The sequence below is a fragment of the Vulpes lagopus genome, chromosome 13 (assembly GCF_018345385.1).
Source record: "Vulpes lagopus strain Blue_001 chromosome 13, ASM1834538v1, whole genome shotgun sequence".
Taxonomy (NCBI): Eukaryota; Metazoa; Chordata; class Mammalia; order Carnivora; family Canidae; genus Vulpes; species Vulpes lagopus.
In genome coordinates, this window is record NC_054836.1 from 46,502,958 (window position 1) to 46,519,239 (window position 16,282).

General features: G+C 34.5%; 1 protein-coding gene across 3 annotated transcripts in view; it reads right to left on the reverse strand.

The window, feature by feature from the left end:
* Positions 1 to 16,282, reverse strand: part of DPY19L1 (dpy-19 like C-mannosyltransferase 1) — a 95,818-nt gene that overhangs the window by 22,650 nt on the left and 56,886 nt on the right. For all 3 annotated transcript variants that reach the window (XM_041728054.1, XM_041728053.1, XM_041728052.1), the window contains exons 10-13: positions 14,278 to 14,355; positions 7,060 to 7,146; positions 4,815 to 4,874; positions 4,198 to 4,278 (exon numbers count right to left, since the gene is read on the reverse strand). In XM_041728054.1, the coding sequence (XP_041583988.1) occupies positions 4,198 to 4,278; positions 4,815 to 4,874; positions 7,060 to 7,146; positions 14,278 to 14,355 (306 nt within the window). The remainder of the gene's footprint in view (positions 1 to 4,197; positions 4,279 to 4,814; positions 4,875 to 7,059; positions 7,147 to 14,277; positions 14,356 to 16,282) is intronic.

The window sequence follows — 16,282 nt, forward strand, 5'->3', positions numbered from 1 at the left end:
CTAACTAGAAATGACCTTAAAAACCTTTATTGGCTAAAAACTAAGTAGCGCAAAATTTAACCTTCAGGCTAAAAAGAAAATCTCAAAATAGTTAATTTGCAAGGCATAGGGAAAAAACAGTATCAATAGGGAAATTTATAGCTGTAAATGCATTTATCAGAAAATAAAAGAGGTTGAAAACAAAAGAACCAAGCACTTTCCCTCAAGCATTAGTAAAAGCTACAGAACAAGCACAAAGGCATAAGAAACGAGGATAACACAATTTGGTGACAAAGAGAAATTCGGCAAAACCAGAGGCCTCAAAAAAAGGTGGTACTTTGAAAATATTAATACAGCAAATACAAAGCAGAAAAAATAGTACACACAAAAAAAAAAACTCTCAAAGAACAGCTCTTTACAGGAGACTAATACTGATCCTGAATCCAAACAAGGAAAATAAATAAAATAATGTAAAAGATCATTTTACATCCATACAAAAATTTTAATAGAAATTTCTACTGAATTCTACAATATTTTTTTTAAAAACATAATCCATTTGATTACATACATGAAATGGGTAGTTTCCTCTAAAGACATAGATTTTCAATAACTTCCTAAAGAAAGTGGATTTTGTAGTAGAAAATTCTCTCATAAGGAAAACTTTAGGCCTTGAAGAAAGTGGATTTTGTAGTAGAAAATTCTCTCATAAGGAAAACTTTAGGCCTTGAAGGCTTCACTGTCAAATTCCACCAATCATTGCAGGAAGAAATAGTATCAATTCTACATAAATTCTCTTTGAAATAGGAGATTGGGGGCAGCTGGGCAGCTCAGTCAGTTAAGCAACCAACCCTTGATTTTGGCTCAGGTCATGGTTTCAGAGTTGTTAGACTGAGCCCCACATCAGGCTCCACGATCAGTGGGGAGTCTGCTTAAGACTCTCTCCCCCTGGCCCTCACACACTGCGTGCGCGTGCTCTCTCTCTCTCTCTCTCTCTTAAATAAATAAGTAAAATTGAATACTTCCAAAATATTTAGCACTACCTTGAAACCAAGGTCAGACACAAACATTATAAGAAAATAAAACTACAGACTAATATCTGTCATAAATACAGACAAAAAGGACACCGGGGTGGCTCAGTGGTTGAGTGTCTGCCTTCAGCTTAGGTCTGGGATCAAGTCCTGCACTGGGCTCCCCGCAGGGAGCCTGCTTCTCCCTTTTCCTATATTATGTCTCTGCCTCTCACTCTCTGTGTCTCTCATGAATAAATAAAATCTTTAAAAAAAATACAGACAGGGGTCCCTGGGTGGCGCAGCGGTTTGGCGCCTGCCTTTGGCCCAGGGCGCGATCCTGGAGACCCGGGATCGAATCCCGCGTCGGGCTCCCGGTGCATGGAGCCTGCTTCTCCCTCTGCCTGTGTCTCTGCCCCTCTCTCTCTGTGTGACTATCATAAATAAATTAAAAAAATTAAAAAAAAATACAGACAAAAATCCTTAAAAATATTAATAACCAAATACAACAATATATAGAAAGACAAATACATTGTGCACGAGTGGGGTTATCCAAGAAATACAAGGCTGGATCAACACTCAAGAATCCATGAAAATGGGGACTTCCCATGGCAGAGGAAGAAGTTGACAAATCCTCTCTCCCAATAACACCAATTAAATTGGATGAGACTGTCAAAACAACCATATCGGGTTCTAGAAATCGACTAAATAGAAAACAAATTGAGAAGCACTCATTCATATAAGCACTGATGAACAGTGAATGGAAATAGTGGGTGTCTGTGGCATCCATGCCTGGGCTTTTCCCACTCACCATCAGCAGCACCTCAACTTCACTGGGGTGGTAGACCCAATAGTTCCATGAGGGTGGGGCTGGCCATGAAAAGCAGAACCTCTGCTACCAGAAGGTACTGACTTGTTTGGGGACAGGAAGCAAAAAAAATCTATGCTCAGAGGTACTGTTAAAAAGCATCAAACAGCAGGAAATGAAAGGTGAGAGCTCACAGCTTTGCCAGCCTCATGTTCTATTGCTTGCCCAATGAATAGCAGATTAGCTAGAAATTTTAGAGATTCTGGCAATGGGAAAACCAACAAGAGGGTAAATCAGTTCTCACATTCCCTGGTGGACTGGAAGGCTGCACACATGGGCTCAGGGATCCTTGAGCCCAAGATCTCCATAAATCTATGAATGACTGGGACATGGTATGCAGATTCATGAAGATCCAAGAAGGTGTGGAAGAAAGGAAAATGTGGGACAACCTTGATGTTCGGATGACAGTTAACACAGCAAGCCTGACTGCTCTCCTTGAAAAACCTGCTTGCAAAGCTGGCACCCAGCTGGCATCAGTGAACTTGGATTACAGATGGCTCCTACCACCTTAAGTGAGAATGAGTAGTGGCTTACTGTACCTAAATCATATGAACACTGGTTTACGCTGAGCACCCACATTCTTTCTGGGAGTCTGGAATTTTGATATGTGCCAGGCAGAGGATGCCTATGTCACCAGCCCCCAGTGAAAACTGTGTGTCATGGTACTGACTGAGCTTCCCTTGCAGACAACCCCAGGCTTCTACCAAGAAGAGTGTTGATAGGAACAGGGAGGGGAAGTCAGGATATACTGAGAAATGGCTTACGTGGTTCCTAAAGAATGAGGAAGTGTCTAATTTTCTTAACAGGGAAGGGTGAGTGGAAATGCTTCTTAAAGGCTGTGTGGCCTTGCAGTCTTTTCCTTTGACCAATGTCACGATTCAGAATTTATGAGCTGATGTCCTTGATCAGATTTCTAGAAATATTAAATTTGCAATTAAATTACTCCTAATTTGTTTGGTCCCGCTCCAACATTGGGCTGTGACAAACCTTAACTGGTTTGTCTTCCCTCAGTGAGGAGACAGATTCCATTCACCTAGAACTTGGGCTGTCTCCCTTTTCTTCCTGTTCATTCTCTGCATTCTTGCTGACTCAATAACCTTTTAGCTCTCCTCAGGAGACTTCCAGGACCCTTCTCCAACTCTTCTCCTCTGAGTTCCTGCAGCATTCTATTCTTGTTTTTATCACAACCTTTATTACATGGTATTAGAGTTGCTATATATCATCCCTAGCTCCCGCTAGACGACGTCTTACTATTCTGTATCTCTAGGATCTGGTCTACTGCCAGGCACATACCAGGTACATATTGAATGAATGAATAAGTAATTTCAGACTATAGTTATCTACTTTAAAAAGTCTTTCCACAAGTTGTAGATTGCCCATTGAACAACCCAACTGCTATCAATCTTTTTCAAACAAATTCCCTTGTTTAAACAAAAAGCTCTATGATTGTCCAATGTCTAAGAAATCAAAGCTAAACTGCTGTGGGTGAAAGAGGGGCTCCCACCAGGGGGGTTGGGAAGTAGACCCTACAGAAGAATCCTTGGAAATTCCAGAACTTTACAAAACCCAGTTTCAAAACTATAGCTTTAATCTATTATGCACGGAGGAAAGATAGTCAATGAAAATAAATTACAGAAAAAAATATGTGGTTTACTTTACTCTTTCTGTGGTTGTGGTGCTGCTTCTTTTTTAAAATTTAATCAATGTGTTTACTAAAACACCAAAATAAAATAGGCAATAATAAAGTTATGGATAGGAAGAATGCTTAAAGTTATAAAACAGAATTCTTCTCATTTTCTCTCTTATCCAAACACCAAAACAAAACAAAACAACCAACCAAAAACCTTTCGCTTAGTAAGACTAACTTGGGTTAAATTACACATAAATAAACCTTTGACAAACACTGACCTGGAAACAGGGTTGGGGGAATGAGACTATAACATGGTCTATAGTTTCAGACACTCTGAAGATGGCATACTGACATGTTACCGAAGGGGATTATAAAGAAGCCAGAGAAAAATGACTGTATGGACCTTAAAATTTGAGCTGAAATCTCTAGAGCTTTTTTGCTTTAAATTTTTAAAATCTTTGTGATACAGAAAAGATCAATTAAAATAACAAAATTGTGTCAAGAAATTAATATTGGAGAATACAGACTACACACAGTCACATTTATTTTTTTTTACATTTATTTTCTATTATCGTAAATAGACAAAATAATAAGTGAATAGACTTCATATTAGAATTTGACTCTAATAGTGGTACTTTAGTAACTCAAGTAATTCATTCTTAGTCTGTTTGATTCTTTTCAAGTCTTTCAAATTTAAGCAAAAATGCACTTACATCATCTGCAATGCCAAAGATTTTAGATGTCAAATACTTTAGTACAACAGTTCCAAATAACCAAAAACATCCTTGGATAACCTACAAAAGGAAAACATAACAAAACAAAAATCAACTGATACATACAGCCATTCCTAAGACACAGCTGAGGAAGTAACTAATCAATGCTTTAATCACATGTGAAATAAGTATCTCCATATCCAGAAAAAAATGCTAAAAAATGCAGCTTAAAGAATGTTACTCCAAAATCAAGGGGCTATCACCAAAAATAACACATGTGATATTATCAAAATTAAGGTATCTTATAGGAGATTTACACAACAATTGCAGTTACGTTCTCCTTCTACTAATAGTCTCTTACACATGCACTGCTCCCCCAAAAAACATGAGTGATAAAAGAAATAAAACTAGAATTCCTCACCTATCCAATATTAATTTTAACTTGCCACATAAAAAGGGCAATTTAGCACATTAAAATTGAGTCTTAATTACGTCATAAAGCTGTTAGATTTCCTGCATTACATAAGAATAGATAATTTCCTTAAAAGTAAAACATAAAACTGATGATATATTTTAGAAAAGGAAAAATTTATGCATTCTAATAGATAGATTCTTACCCATAAACTAAGTTCAGATACATTTATTTTCAGGAAATGTGGTTTCATTTCCAGTATAACCTTCATGGAGAAAACAACATAGAATACAGTTAATATTTATATACATAAATTCAAGTACCAGAAAACACTTTTATGTAATAAGACTCTCAAGAATCTAAAATTCAGCACATTGTCAATGTTCCATATAGTATCAGCACAAGTTCATTGACTCTACAAAATAGCTCTATTTTATCCAAAGCAGATTAGATCAGTTAGTGATTTTGTAAAATTGAAAACTGAATTACCATACATAAATTTCTATGACTGATTTTACATCTCTGATTTACCTATGAACCAATATAATATATAATAGTATATAATATATATAGTAGATAATAATTTCAGAATTTTAGACAGGTGTCTTATAGTCTTAAGATTTTAAGTATTATCAACTCTTAGAATGACTACAAAGAGTTTTTAATGATCAACTAAGTATTTCTCTACCAAATCTTTTCTCTCTCTCTAGGAAATTAATAGATTCCCAAAGTATAGTACCTATAAAGAGCTAAAGCTACTTCAAACTTGCCAAAAATACAATTGGAGATCAAAACATAAATACATGAACCCAAGTTAAATGTTTTCAGAAGTTTCTGAATATCTGAGAACACAAAAAGTGATAAGATTTAGGTTTCAAATAGATAACTACAAATAAAAATAGGCAGATGTGTGTTTATAGTTAAATACGCATACGTACTCTATATTCTATAATTGTTGGCGTCATTTATTTTTATACACCCAAATATGAAATATACATAAATATGCTTTATTCATAGCCAAGACACACCTTAGCGTCAAGCACCTAAAAGAAAACCTGATATATTTTAGGTACTGGACTGAATCAAAGCTTCCTACCAAATGAACTTAGGTTAGATTTTACTAGTACCTGAAACAAGTATCAAGAATCATGCACTTTAATCTAAGTAATAGCAGGCTTTGCCTGTGTACACATGTAAAATACAGCACTGAGTACATCGTTGCTTTTCCCGATTACAAAGAGAATTCACTGACTGTAAGAACTATCATTAATCTCAAAGTACAACAGCCCAGTTAGTGATTTTTTTGTCATTGCTGAAAACTATGCATCTCTATATACTAATTGCTAATATCTGTGACTACGTATACCCAAACTACACAACCTGAAAAGGGTAGCGGCCCAGACTGGAAAGAGGCATATTCTTGGGAAGTGGGATCTTAAATGTTACTTGTGAAAAGGGAAAAGGAATAGGAAGTTCCCAATTGGTTCACTGGTTCTAAGAATCAAGAAAGCCAAAGTAATCTGGGTAACCTAAACAATTATTTAAGGAGCAGAAATATATATTTATTTATTTATTATAAAATATTTATTTATTTATTTATTTATTTATTTATTTATTTATTTATTTATTTTAAGAAGCAGAATATATTTTACTTAGGACAAAACAACATACTTTTGTCTTCAGGAAAACAGCCTCATGCTAAAGCATGTGCACTTTAAATAAAGGAATAATTTCTTTCCTCTTAATGTTCTTAACAGAACATTGTAATGGTGAATTAAATCTACTAATAATAAAGGCACACCCACCTCTGGAAGTCCTTAAATTTAGGAAGACTTCTATTTAGAAAGTCATCCTGCCAAAAGTGGCAGAAGGAATTAGATGACCTTTCACCATTTGCTCTAATTCTAGAACATAGTCTCCGGATAATCTAAATCTGCTCTTTGCAGTGATGTAGCAAAATATAACTGAATCATCACCTGATTTAAACTATCTAAATATTTTACACAAATAGACATGACTAAAAAAACTAAAAGAGCCCAAGGTTCCAAGCTTCTGATCACAGTGAAACCAGGAGAGACTGCTGCGAGATGCCATGGGGAGGCAAGGGAGTCAAAGAGTGGAGCTCTAGGAGAAAAACTGCAAAGAGGGGAGGAAACACGAAAAAGAAGGAAGCACACAACCTCTCTGAAATGAACCTGGACTAAGGGGACAGAAAAGACGAGTAAAGAGAAAGGGCAAAGTAGGGGTATAAGGCAAGATGCTGTTTTCCAATACTAACGCTTGTGTTTCTTTCCTGTTTGGGAAGGGAGCACTCTATCACATATACATGAATTCAGTAAAATACCTGAGATGATTCTTATCAAAAATCCCTCACGAATTTCAAGCCAGTGAGTAAAAAAACTAGAGAACCATTAGCTTCAAAAATAGCCACATACTTAAGAGACACTTACCCAAATAATTACCAAAGAGGAAGCATAATAAGAAGTTAGTAACATTGAGTTTCCAAACATCAAAACAAAACAAAGTGCAAGAGATATCTGGAAAAAATACAAGAAAAATATAATTAATGTACATCAAAAACACTGATTTTTATTTTGAAAATTGCACATGCCATGATGAAATGCAAACCATTCAAAAGAGGATACACCATGAAAACAGCCCACATTCTATCCCACATTTCAAAACCCCAAAGCTGCCACCATCAGTAGTTACTGTGCATCCTTCCACACTTCATGAATACAAAATCTCAGTCTGTATTTTTTAAAAACCACAAATGGAAACTTGGCCCATAAGCTATGCTATTGTTTGCTTTTATTCTTTGTTTCAGAGAGCTTTTTATATGAATCCAAGCAAATCTAATTCATTTGGTAGCACCACTCTGGAGTCTTACCAAAGACTACTGTGAACAGGTAAGTACTTTCCAGTTTTATTTTGCTGTTATTTTGTGTTTCCTATTACAAACACTGTTATGATAAACATCCTTAGGTATGTAGCTTATATACATGTCAACACACTCATGAGATAATTTACTAGAAGTGGAATTGATGGATCAAGGGTATACACATTTTGAAACCTGAAAAAATATTGACAAATTGTCATAAGAAATATTGTACCAATTTACTCTCCCATCAGTAAGACATGAGAACTGCTGCTGCTACACACTTGTATCAATTTGTTAAAAAATTTGACTATTTCATACAAGAAGAATGTTGCCTCATTGTTTCACTTTTCCATTCTTTTAATACTTGGTGGGACACAGCATCTTCTCTTCTACTTGCTGTTTTTGTTGTGGGGCTGAACTGCTTATTCCTACTGCCCATTTTTCTATTGGGTTTTAATTATTTTCTTTAAGAGCTCTCTTTATATGTTATGAAAACATCACTCCTTATCAGGTAAATATGTTGTAAATATTTTTCTAAGTTCATTTTTATCTTTGTGGTATTTCTGTATTATGATTATTTTCCCAATTTTTATGTTAGTGAAATCTATCATTTACTTCCATTAGGTCTTCCATCATTAGAAAAGCTTTTAAAAATAAAATAATCTGTATTTTCTTTTAGAAGTGCTATTTTTGATCCATATATTAGAATTTTCATCTGAATTTTAGGATCAGCTTAAGTTTCAAAGGCTGACGTTTTATTAGAACCACTTTATTCGATAATGTACATCACAGCATGTTTAGAGTTCTGTCCACTATCAAATCTTTAGATCCAAAAATAACACATGATTTCCATTTCTTTAGGAGTTCCTTTACATTCATTACCAGAGTGTAAAATTTTCTTCATATAGATGATCCTGCATATTAAATTTATTTTGAAGTATATTATTTCTGTTGCTTTTATATCAGGAGTCTTTTCTCATCACATTTTCTGACTGCATATAGAAAAAATGTTAAAAGTATGCAGAAATGAATATACTCTTTCATTGTTTCTCATAATAATTAGTTTATTAATTTTGGTTTTTTAGGTATTCAAAATCACATCACCTGCAAACAATATTTCATCATCTTTCTTTATTTTTAAAAGTCTTGTTTTTTTAGTTCATGTATTAGCTAATAATATTCTTGCAACAAACTTAAGTAATAAGAGTGGCAGTAGGCATATTTGTCAAGCTTCTAGCATTAATGGGAACAGTTCTATTGATTCATCATTTTGTGTGATGCTATTAGCTTCTGAGTTGAAGTATATGCATATATTTAAAATTTCAATGAACTATCCATCAATTTTCATTTGATTAAAATCCTAAAATCAGAAATATCTACTGACTTCTATCAAATGCCTTTATAGTATCAAAGGAAATGATCAGATTTTTGATATTTTTAAAATATACTGATGTGATATATTAATAAAATTTCTAATGCTGTCAAAATCATTCTTGTATTCCCAGGAATGAACTTTTCATGGTACATTATTCTCCTATACTTGCTAAATGAGTAAGCCACTAAATTCTCAAAATTTTATGACAATAGCTTTTTCCCTTAAGTACTAAAATTTTTTTTTTAAGTACTAAAATTTAAGAATAAACTTTCCCAATCAATTTTAGCAAAATTTAGCAGAATAACATCACTTTGAGTAAACAGATCCATAACCAAGAATTAGGTAAAGCAATGCCAAGGGTATTCAGGAAAAAACATAAGGCGGTATTTTTTTTAAAAAGGGGGTATTAAAGGTTTAGAGAAAGATTTGTGGTCCATTCTGACCTTAGCAGCCAGTCTGGTCACTTCCCTGCTCAAACCCTTCAAAGACTTTGATTCTCAAGTTAAGGGAAAGCCAAAGCCTTTCACACACCTACAGACCCTCTAGGGCCTACCCCACTAATATCTGGGACCTCACTTCAATTACTCTTTCCCATCTCACTCCAATCCGGCTGTATCTTGCACATCCTAGGCCATACCAGGTACATTCACAAACTCAGAGCATTTATGCTTGCTGCTTCTCTTAACCCAGTGGCTGGCTACCTCAACTCCTTAGCTATCACCATGTAACTTCTCAGTGAGGCCTTGTCTTTGCACCCTTTTCAATTCTGACTTCCCCTACATACTCAGTAATTCCCACAATCCTTGTCTGTTTTATCTCCTCAGTAATACCTACTAACATTTAACGTAATTGTTTATCTTGTTTATCTTACATATTTGCTTTCTTTGTAAACTAGAATGTAAGCTCCATGTGGGAAGGGTTTTTTTTTCTTCTTTTTACTGTTTTTATCACTGCTGTTTCCTTAGGACCTAGAAAATGTTCGACAAACAACTGGTTGCTCAAAAAGCTCAGTGAATTTAAATTTGAGGAAGAAAATTTGAAAGTCAATAAAGCAAAAAATTGAGAACTTAAAAGGTACAGAATAAAGCAGAGATTATTACAAATTATTTAGTATTTGTGTCTCGAGTATCTGTATTTTAGTAGGCTATAAAAAATATGACAACCCTGTGAATGACTTATGTTGGTGAACTTTAAAACTTAGATAGTCCCTAGCAAAATTAAAATTACCAAAAATTACTCAGAAAAGTATAAACTGTCCTATTACCATGAAACAAGTTAGATCAATAATTTAAAATTTGTCCACAAAGAAAACAACAGGCCCTAATTTAATAGGCAAGATCTACCAAACTTTCAGGGAATATTCTTTCCAATCTTACACAAAATCTACCACAGAAAGAAGAGGTTGGGACACTTTACATTTCATCCACTCTATATACATATATCCTACCCTAACTCTATAGGGCTAAAATAAATCTGATCTCAAAATCAGTCAAGCAGAGTCAAAGGATTCTGGGAAAATGGCAGGAATCTGTCTCCTCACTGCACTGGCCAAACCTGTTTGCTGGAATTATTTGGGAACTTGGGAGCCTCCCAAGACTTGCAACTCCCAGGAGAACTCTGATGAGAAATGGAGTTAACTGGAGTGACTTTTAGCTTTTATCTCAAAAGCAGCTGCCCATCCCTCACACACAAGCCCAGATGCAGACAGTACTGGGTGAGTTCACAAGTACAAGCAACAAAAGTAAAATAAACAAGTGGGACTATATCAACCTAAAAGATTTCTACACAGCAAAAGAAATGATCAATAGGAAGATGCAGCCTACACAATGGGAGAAAATATTTGCAAGCCATCTAGCAGACTGTTAATATTCAAAATATATTGAGTAATTTTTATAACTCATTAGCCAAAAAGCAAACAAATCCCCATATAATATGATTATAAATGGGCAGAGGACCTGAACAGACATTTTTCTAAGGAAAACATACCAATGGCCCACAGGCACAGGAAAAGGTGCTTAATAACGTCAGTCATCATCAGGGAAATGTAAATCTAAACCACAATGAGATATCACCTCACACCTGTTAGAATGACTATTATAAAAAAGACAAGAGGTAAATGTTGAGGAGGATGGGGAGAAAAGGAACCCTTTTTCTCTGTTGGTGGGAATGTAAATTGGTACAGCCACTGTGGAAAATAGTATGGAGGTTCCTTAAGAAATTAAAATTAGAACTACCACATGATCCAGCAGTTCCAAAGAAAATGAAAACAAGATTTCAAAGAAATATCTGCTCTCCTATATTCACTGCAGCATTATTCACAAGAATCAAGACGTGCAAACAACCTAAATTTGCATCAACGAATAGATATTGAAATTGTGGTATGTGTGAATGTACACACACACACACACATATATATACATATATACACACAATGCAAAAATTATTCAGCCATAAAAAAGGAAATCCTTCAACTTGCATCAACATGGGTAGAACCATGAGCTAAGTAAAATAATGCATTAAGAAAAAGACAAATGTTACATGATTACACTTACATGAGGTACCTAGTACAGTTAAAATCATAAACATAGAAAGCAGAGTGGGGGTTTCCAGGAGCTGGGGGAAAGACAGGGAATAGGGAGTTATTGTTTAGTGTGTACAGAGGTTCTATTTCCCAAGATGAAAGGAGTTTGGGAGATGGTAGTGATGGGTGTAAAACACCATGAATATACTTAATACCACTGACATGTACACTTAAAAAAATAAGATAGTAAATGTTATGTTACTATATATTTTACCACAATAAAAAAATGGAAAAAAATCCTTTTTGGAAATAATTTTGTGTCTTTTTCCTTTATGTAATTATAGGGATTTAGCAATTTGTAAAGTGATAATGGAAGAAGACATTCCACAGCAAGAAAATAGTTCCATAGTTAGTAAGTCACATCACAAAACATATACCCTTCACCCAAGATAGGTCCTACTACAAACTAAACCTGTGTAATATTAGTGCTTTTATAACTGTAATTGAGTCAACACCCCACTCATAGTTGTCTATATGGCTGTGTGGCTGACTGACTCTAAATGCTAGCCAATTATTTTGACTTTTACTGCAATAAAGAAAAAAAGCTATATTAAACACTTTGGAAAAAAAATAAGCCAGTGTAAAAAAAGGATAATTACTATCAAATCCCATTCACAAACAGAGATTTAAAAATCGTAACAAAACAACAGCAAAGTGAATCCAGCAATATATAAAAACTATGTTTAGCCCAGAAAAGCAAGGTTTTTAATGTAGAATATCAATTAATATAATTTACCACAGTAACATATTAGAAAAACACACAAGGGATCCCTGGGTGGCGCAGTGGTTTGGCGCCTGCCTTTGGCCCAGGGCGCGATCCTGGAGACCCGGGATCGAGTCCCACATCGGGCTCCCGGTGCATGGAGCCTGCTTCTCCCTCCGCCTGTGTCTCTGCCTCTCTCTCTCTCAGTCTGTGACTATCATAAATAAAAAAAAAAAAAAACAAAAAAAAACACACAAGATCATGTAGACAGATGCAGAAAAGCATTTGATGAAGCTTAGTTTTTATTAATTTCTTTTAAAAAATCTCAAAGTTTGAGGACATGTTAAAGGGACAAAGAAGTCACCTTACAGTAGTTGGCCAAATCAGGAACAAGTCAAGCATAAAAGCATAAAAATAAATAATGGAAATAGTGGATATACTGCAGTGAATAAAACAGACACCATTCTCTCTTGGACTTAAGAGAACTGATAGATGTGAAAAGGAATGTCACAAAAACAGGGATATCACAAAAAAGGAAAACAAAGGGCCCATAAACAAAGTAAAATATCTTTGGCTTTATTGAGAATCAGAAAAAATGCAAATTAAGGCCATATGATGCCATTTTATACTCACCTAACAGACAAAATTAAAAAGGATGTACAAGAATATGAGCTATATATTATACATTACCGTTTGAGGTAGTCCAATCATTTTTGAAAAACAATACAGGATTAAATTAAAAAGTTGAACATGTGTATAATTTACCACCTAGGAATTCTACTAGTAGGTAAAGACCCTAGAGAAATTAATATATATGCCTCAGGAGGTATATATGACAATCAACATACAGCATTACTCAGAAAAAAGAAGAGAGAAAAAAAAACCTAAGCATCTTTCAACAAGAAAATGGACAAATAAATGGACAAATGGAAAATATAAAGCAAGGAAAATGTCTAAATTCCAATAACATCTAAATCTCAGAAACCCAAGTAAAAATCAAGTCTCAAAAAACAGGCACTATTTTTATAAACCTTAAAGACAATACTAATATTCAATAATAAAGATATATTATTTAGGAATACATATATGGTAAAGTCATAAAGAAAAGCAAGTTAATTATAATTTAAAAAGTCAGGACAGTGGTTATCTATCTCTAGGAAAAGTGAGAGGAATGTGTCCAGGGCACACAAAGGCTCCCAAGCAGTGACGGTTCTATTTTTCAGTTAGAGAGTGGGTTCATGTTTGTTATAACTTTGTTATAACTTCCCTACACATATTGTAATAAAATTTTATATGATAGCTATTAGAGAATAAAACATAATAGTGGCATATTATAATACCATCAAAATTACAGAAAAAGAAAACATTAAAATTGTAGAAATAATGACAAAGAGAAGACACACTTTTAAAGGATAAACATTTGTCAAAATCAACCATCTAGCCTTAAGGCCCTTTGTTCTAACTGTTCCACCCAGAATATTCTTCTCCATGACACATAATTAGTTAACTCCCTCTCTCCCCAAACTTTGCCACACTTTCCTCTTCTCAATGAGACCTGCCCTAACCACCTCATTTGATATCTTAATCCCCTATCCCCCAACACTGGCACTGTTGATCTCCCTGGGGTATCATGACTTATTCTTTCCTTTATCACCTTCTAACATACTATATATAATTTGTCCATTTACTGTATCTATTATTTGTCCTCAATTCTCTTGTCTTTCTCCACTCTACCAAAATATGTTTAACATTATGCTGGGATCTCTGTATTTCTCTTCTCTGGTATGACCCACATGGCTGGATAGTTGGTGCTCAGCAAATGACCATTCCACCTCATTTTAACAGAAGGCTCCTGGATAATAAAACAGTCTGTGTTTCTCTTTCATGAATTTTCTTTTACTTATATAGCAAGTCCAGCACAATCTCAAATCAGATAACATGACCCTAATTAAAATTTTCTTGGTGGCCTATTTAAAACATGGCCTTTAGTTATATCACAGTATTTGAATGACACTTGTTTTAGTTATGGAATCCTGTTACAACTAGTTTCAACCATGTGCAAACAAATAATAATCAGGAGTTTGTTTTAAGGTCAAACTAAACAGAAAAAATATTTTTAAAACATTACCATGTGTATATAAATGATCTTCCGTAATTTGCATATATCAATGTATCCCACAACATATACTGCAAATAATGATGCAATCTGAAATTTAAAAAGAAGTTACATTACAAATAAAACTTACATATAATGAATAGCTATAAGAATGAAAAAAAAAGATTATTTTTATTGTTTTATCACATTGATTCATATTTATATTCAAAGGGAATTCTTTAGTCTCCCTATTACCTGCCAAGTTATTATTGAATAGTCAATATATTAATATAGCAAATATTGATTTTTTTCTTCCATAAACAGCTTTCTTAATTAACCATTTGAATTACCTACTATGTGGATCATTCAAAACAATACTCATTTTAATCTCAACTTACTGCCAACATGTACAACTACAAAGTGCCTTGCCCAATCAAAAAACATGAAAATTTAATTATAACATATGACAATTAATACATAATTGGAAAGGTACATTAAACTCAAAAGTAATTATGTAATGCATGTGTGTGTAAAAAATGCATTCAGTTCTGCTTATTAGTCACTCTACAAGAATCTCCATCAGTGTTCTTTCACTTATGTAAATATTCAGGTGTTTGTTGTCATCAAATCCATCAAATTTCAAATCAGAAGGAGTACTTTCACTACTTTTAACTTTCTTTACAGTTTTGAAGAAATCTGTGTAGTTGTTCACCAAGAATTCAAAGAGTACTGGACTTATTTAGGTGAATTGATTGATTAAATGATGATAATATACTTCTCCGTAAAATATAGTTACTATGTCAAACAATGCCTCTCCTCCCTTCTTCCGCAGAAAGCAACTCAGATGAAGTCCCATGCTTCCCCTACTACACAAACATGGCATAAATAAGCTACAAAGTAGCTGAATATCTAAACATATAACTTAAGTTTCACTCATTAAGTTTTTTATCTCCAAACATTCTACAACAAATTTTCCCATTAACAAGAAAAACAAGATTCCCTTTCCCCAGATTGATCCATGGGAAACAGTTCATTGCTTTAAGGATGAAACTCCTATGACACCGTCAGTGTGAGGAAGTGTGCCTTGTTATTCGACAGAAAACCCTCACTCCATGCAACACCTTCCCCGGCTCACCCACCAAAAAGCAGGTCATCACCCCTAGCTGGAAGCAATGGGAACTCTCCCTTTCCACCGCAGGGCCAAGTAATATACACACAGCAGGCCTACGAGGGTAGGATCTCTAAGGGGCGTCTTTCAGAGACCTTTTTAAACAGGAATATTTAAAATGTCACCAAGCTAAAAAAAACAAACAAACAAAAAAGGAGTCTAAAAGATCAAAGAAAGAATTAAGTACAAATAATCTCTTTTTAAAAAGTACCGATAAGAGCAGCTAACCTTACTGACATCTTGCTAGGTACCAGCAATGTGTTAAATCTCACATACATTCCCTCATCTGATCCTAACCCAATAAAGCAGGTTCTTTTATTTTCTCTCTCTCACAAATGAGAAAACTGAAACTAAGCACAATTAAGCAGTTAGTCCAAGTTAAGCAGCTCGTGGACAGGACTCAAACCTAGATCTTACTTCATGTCTCAAGCAAGACATTTCCAAGATTACAAAGCAACTCTTACACTGCTTTATAGGAGTATGAATATGGCCAGCATAATGAGGAAACAGAAGTAGCTGGGAGTTGGGGTGAACACAGGAAGAGACCACATGATTTACTCCCTCTTTTACCAGGAACCTTCACCTTGCTTCATATACCTCCATTTAAAGGGAGAAGAAGGCAAGAATGCAGAGAAAAAAAATGATAAATTACATATTGGTAGAGGAGTTATAGAACTAAGAACAGTTTATTTGTCCCAAGTTATTTCATGTGCATTTATCCTGTGGATAAGAATGTACAGCATTGTTCACAAAGGAAATATATTTTTTAAGAAAAATACTTAAAATTATAGCACCAGTCCTCTTTTAAACACACTAACAATACTGAATAACAAAGTATTCTTATTGATTTGAATTCAATAAATGCATTCC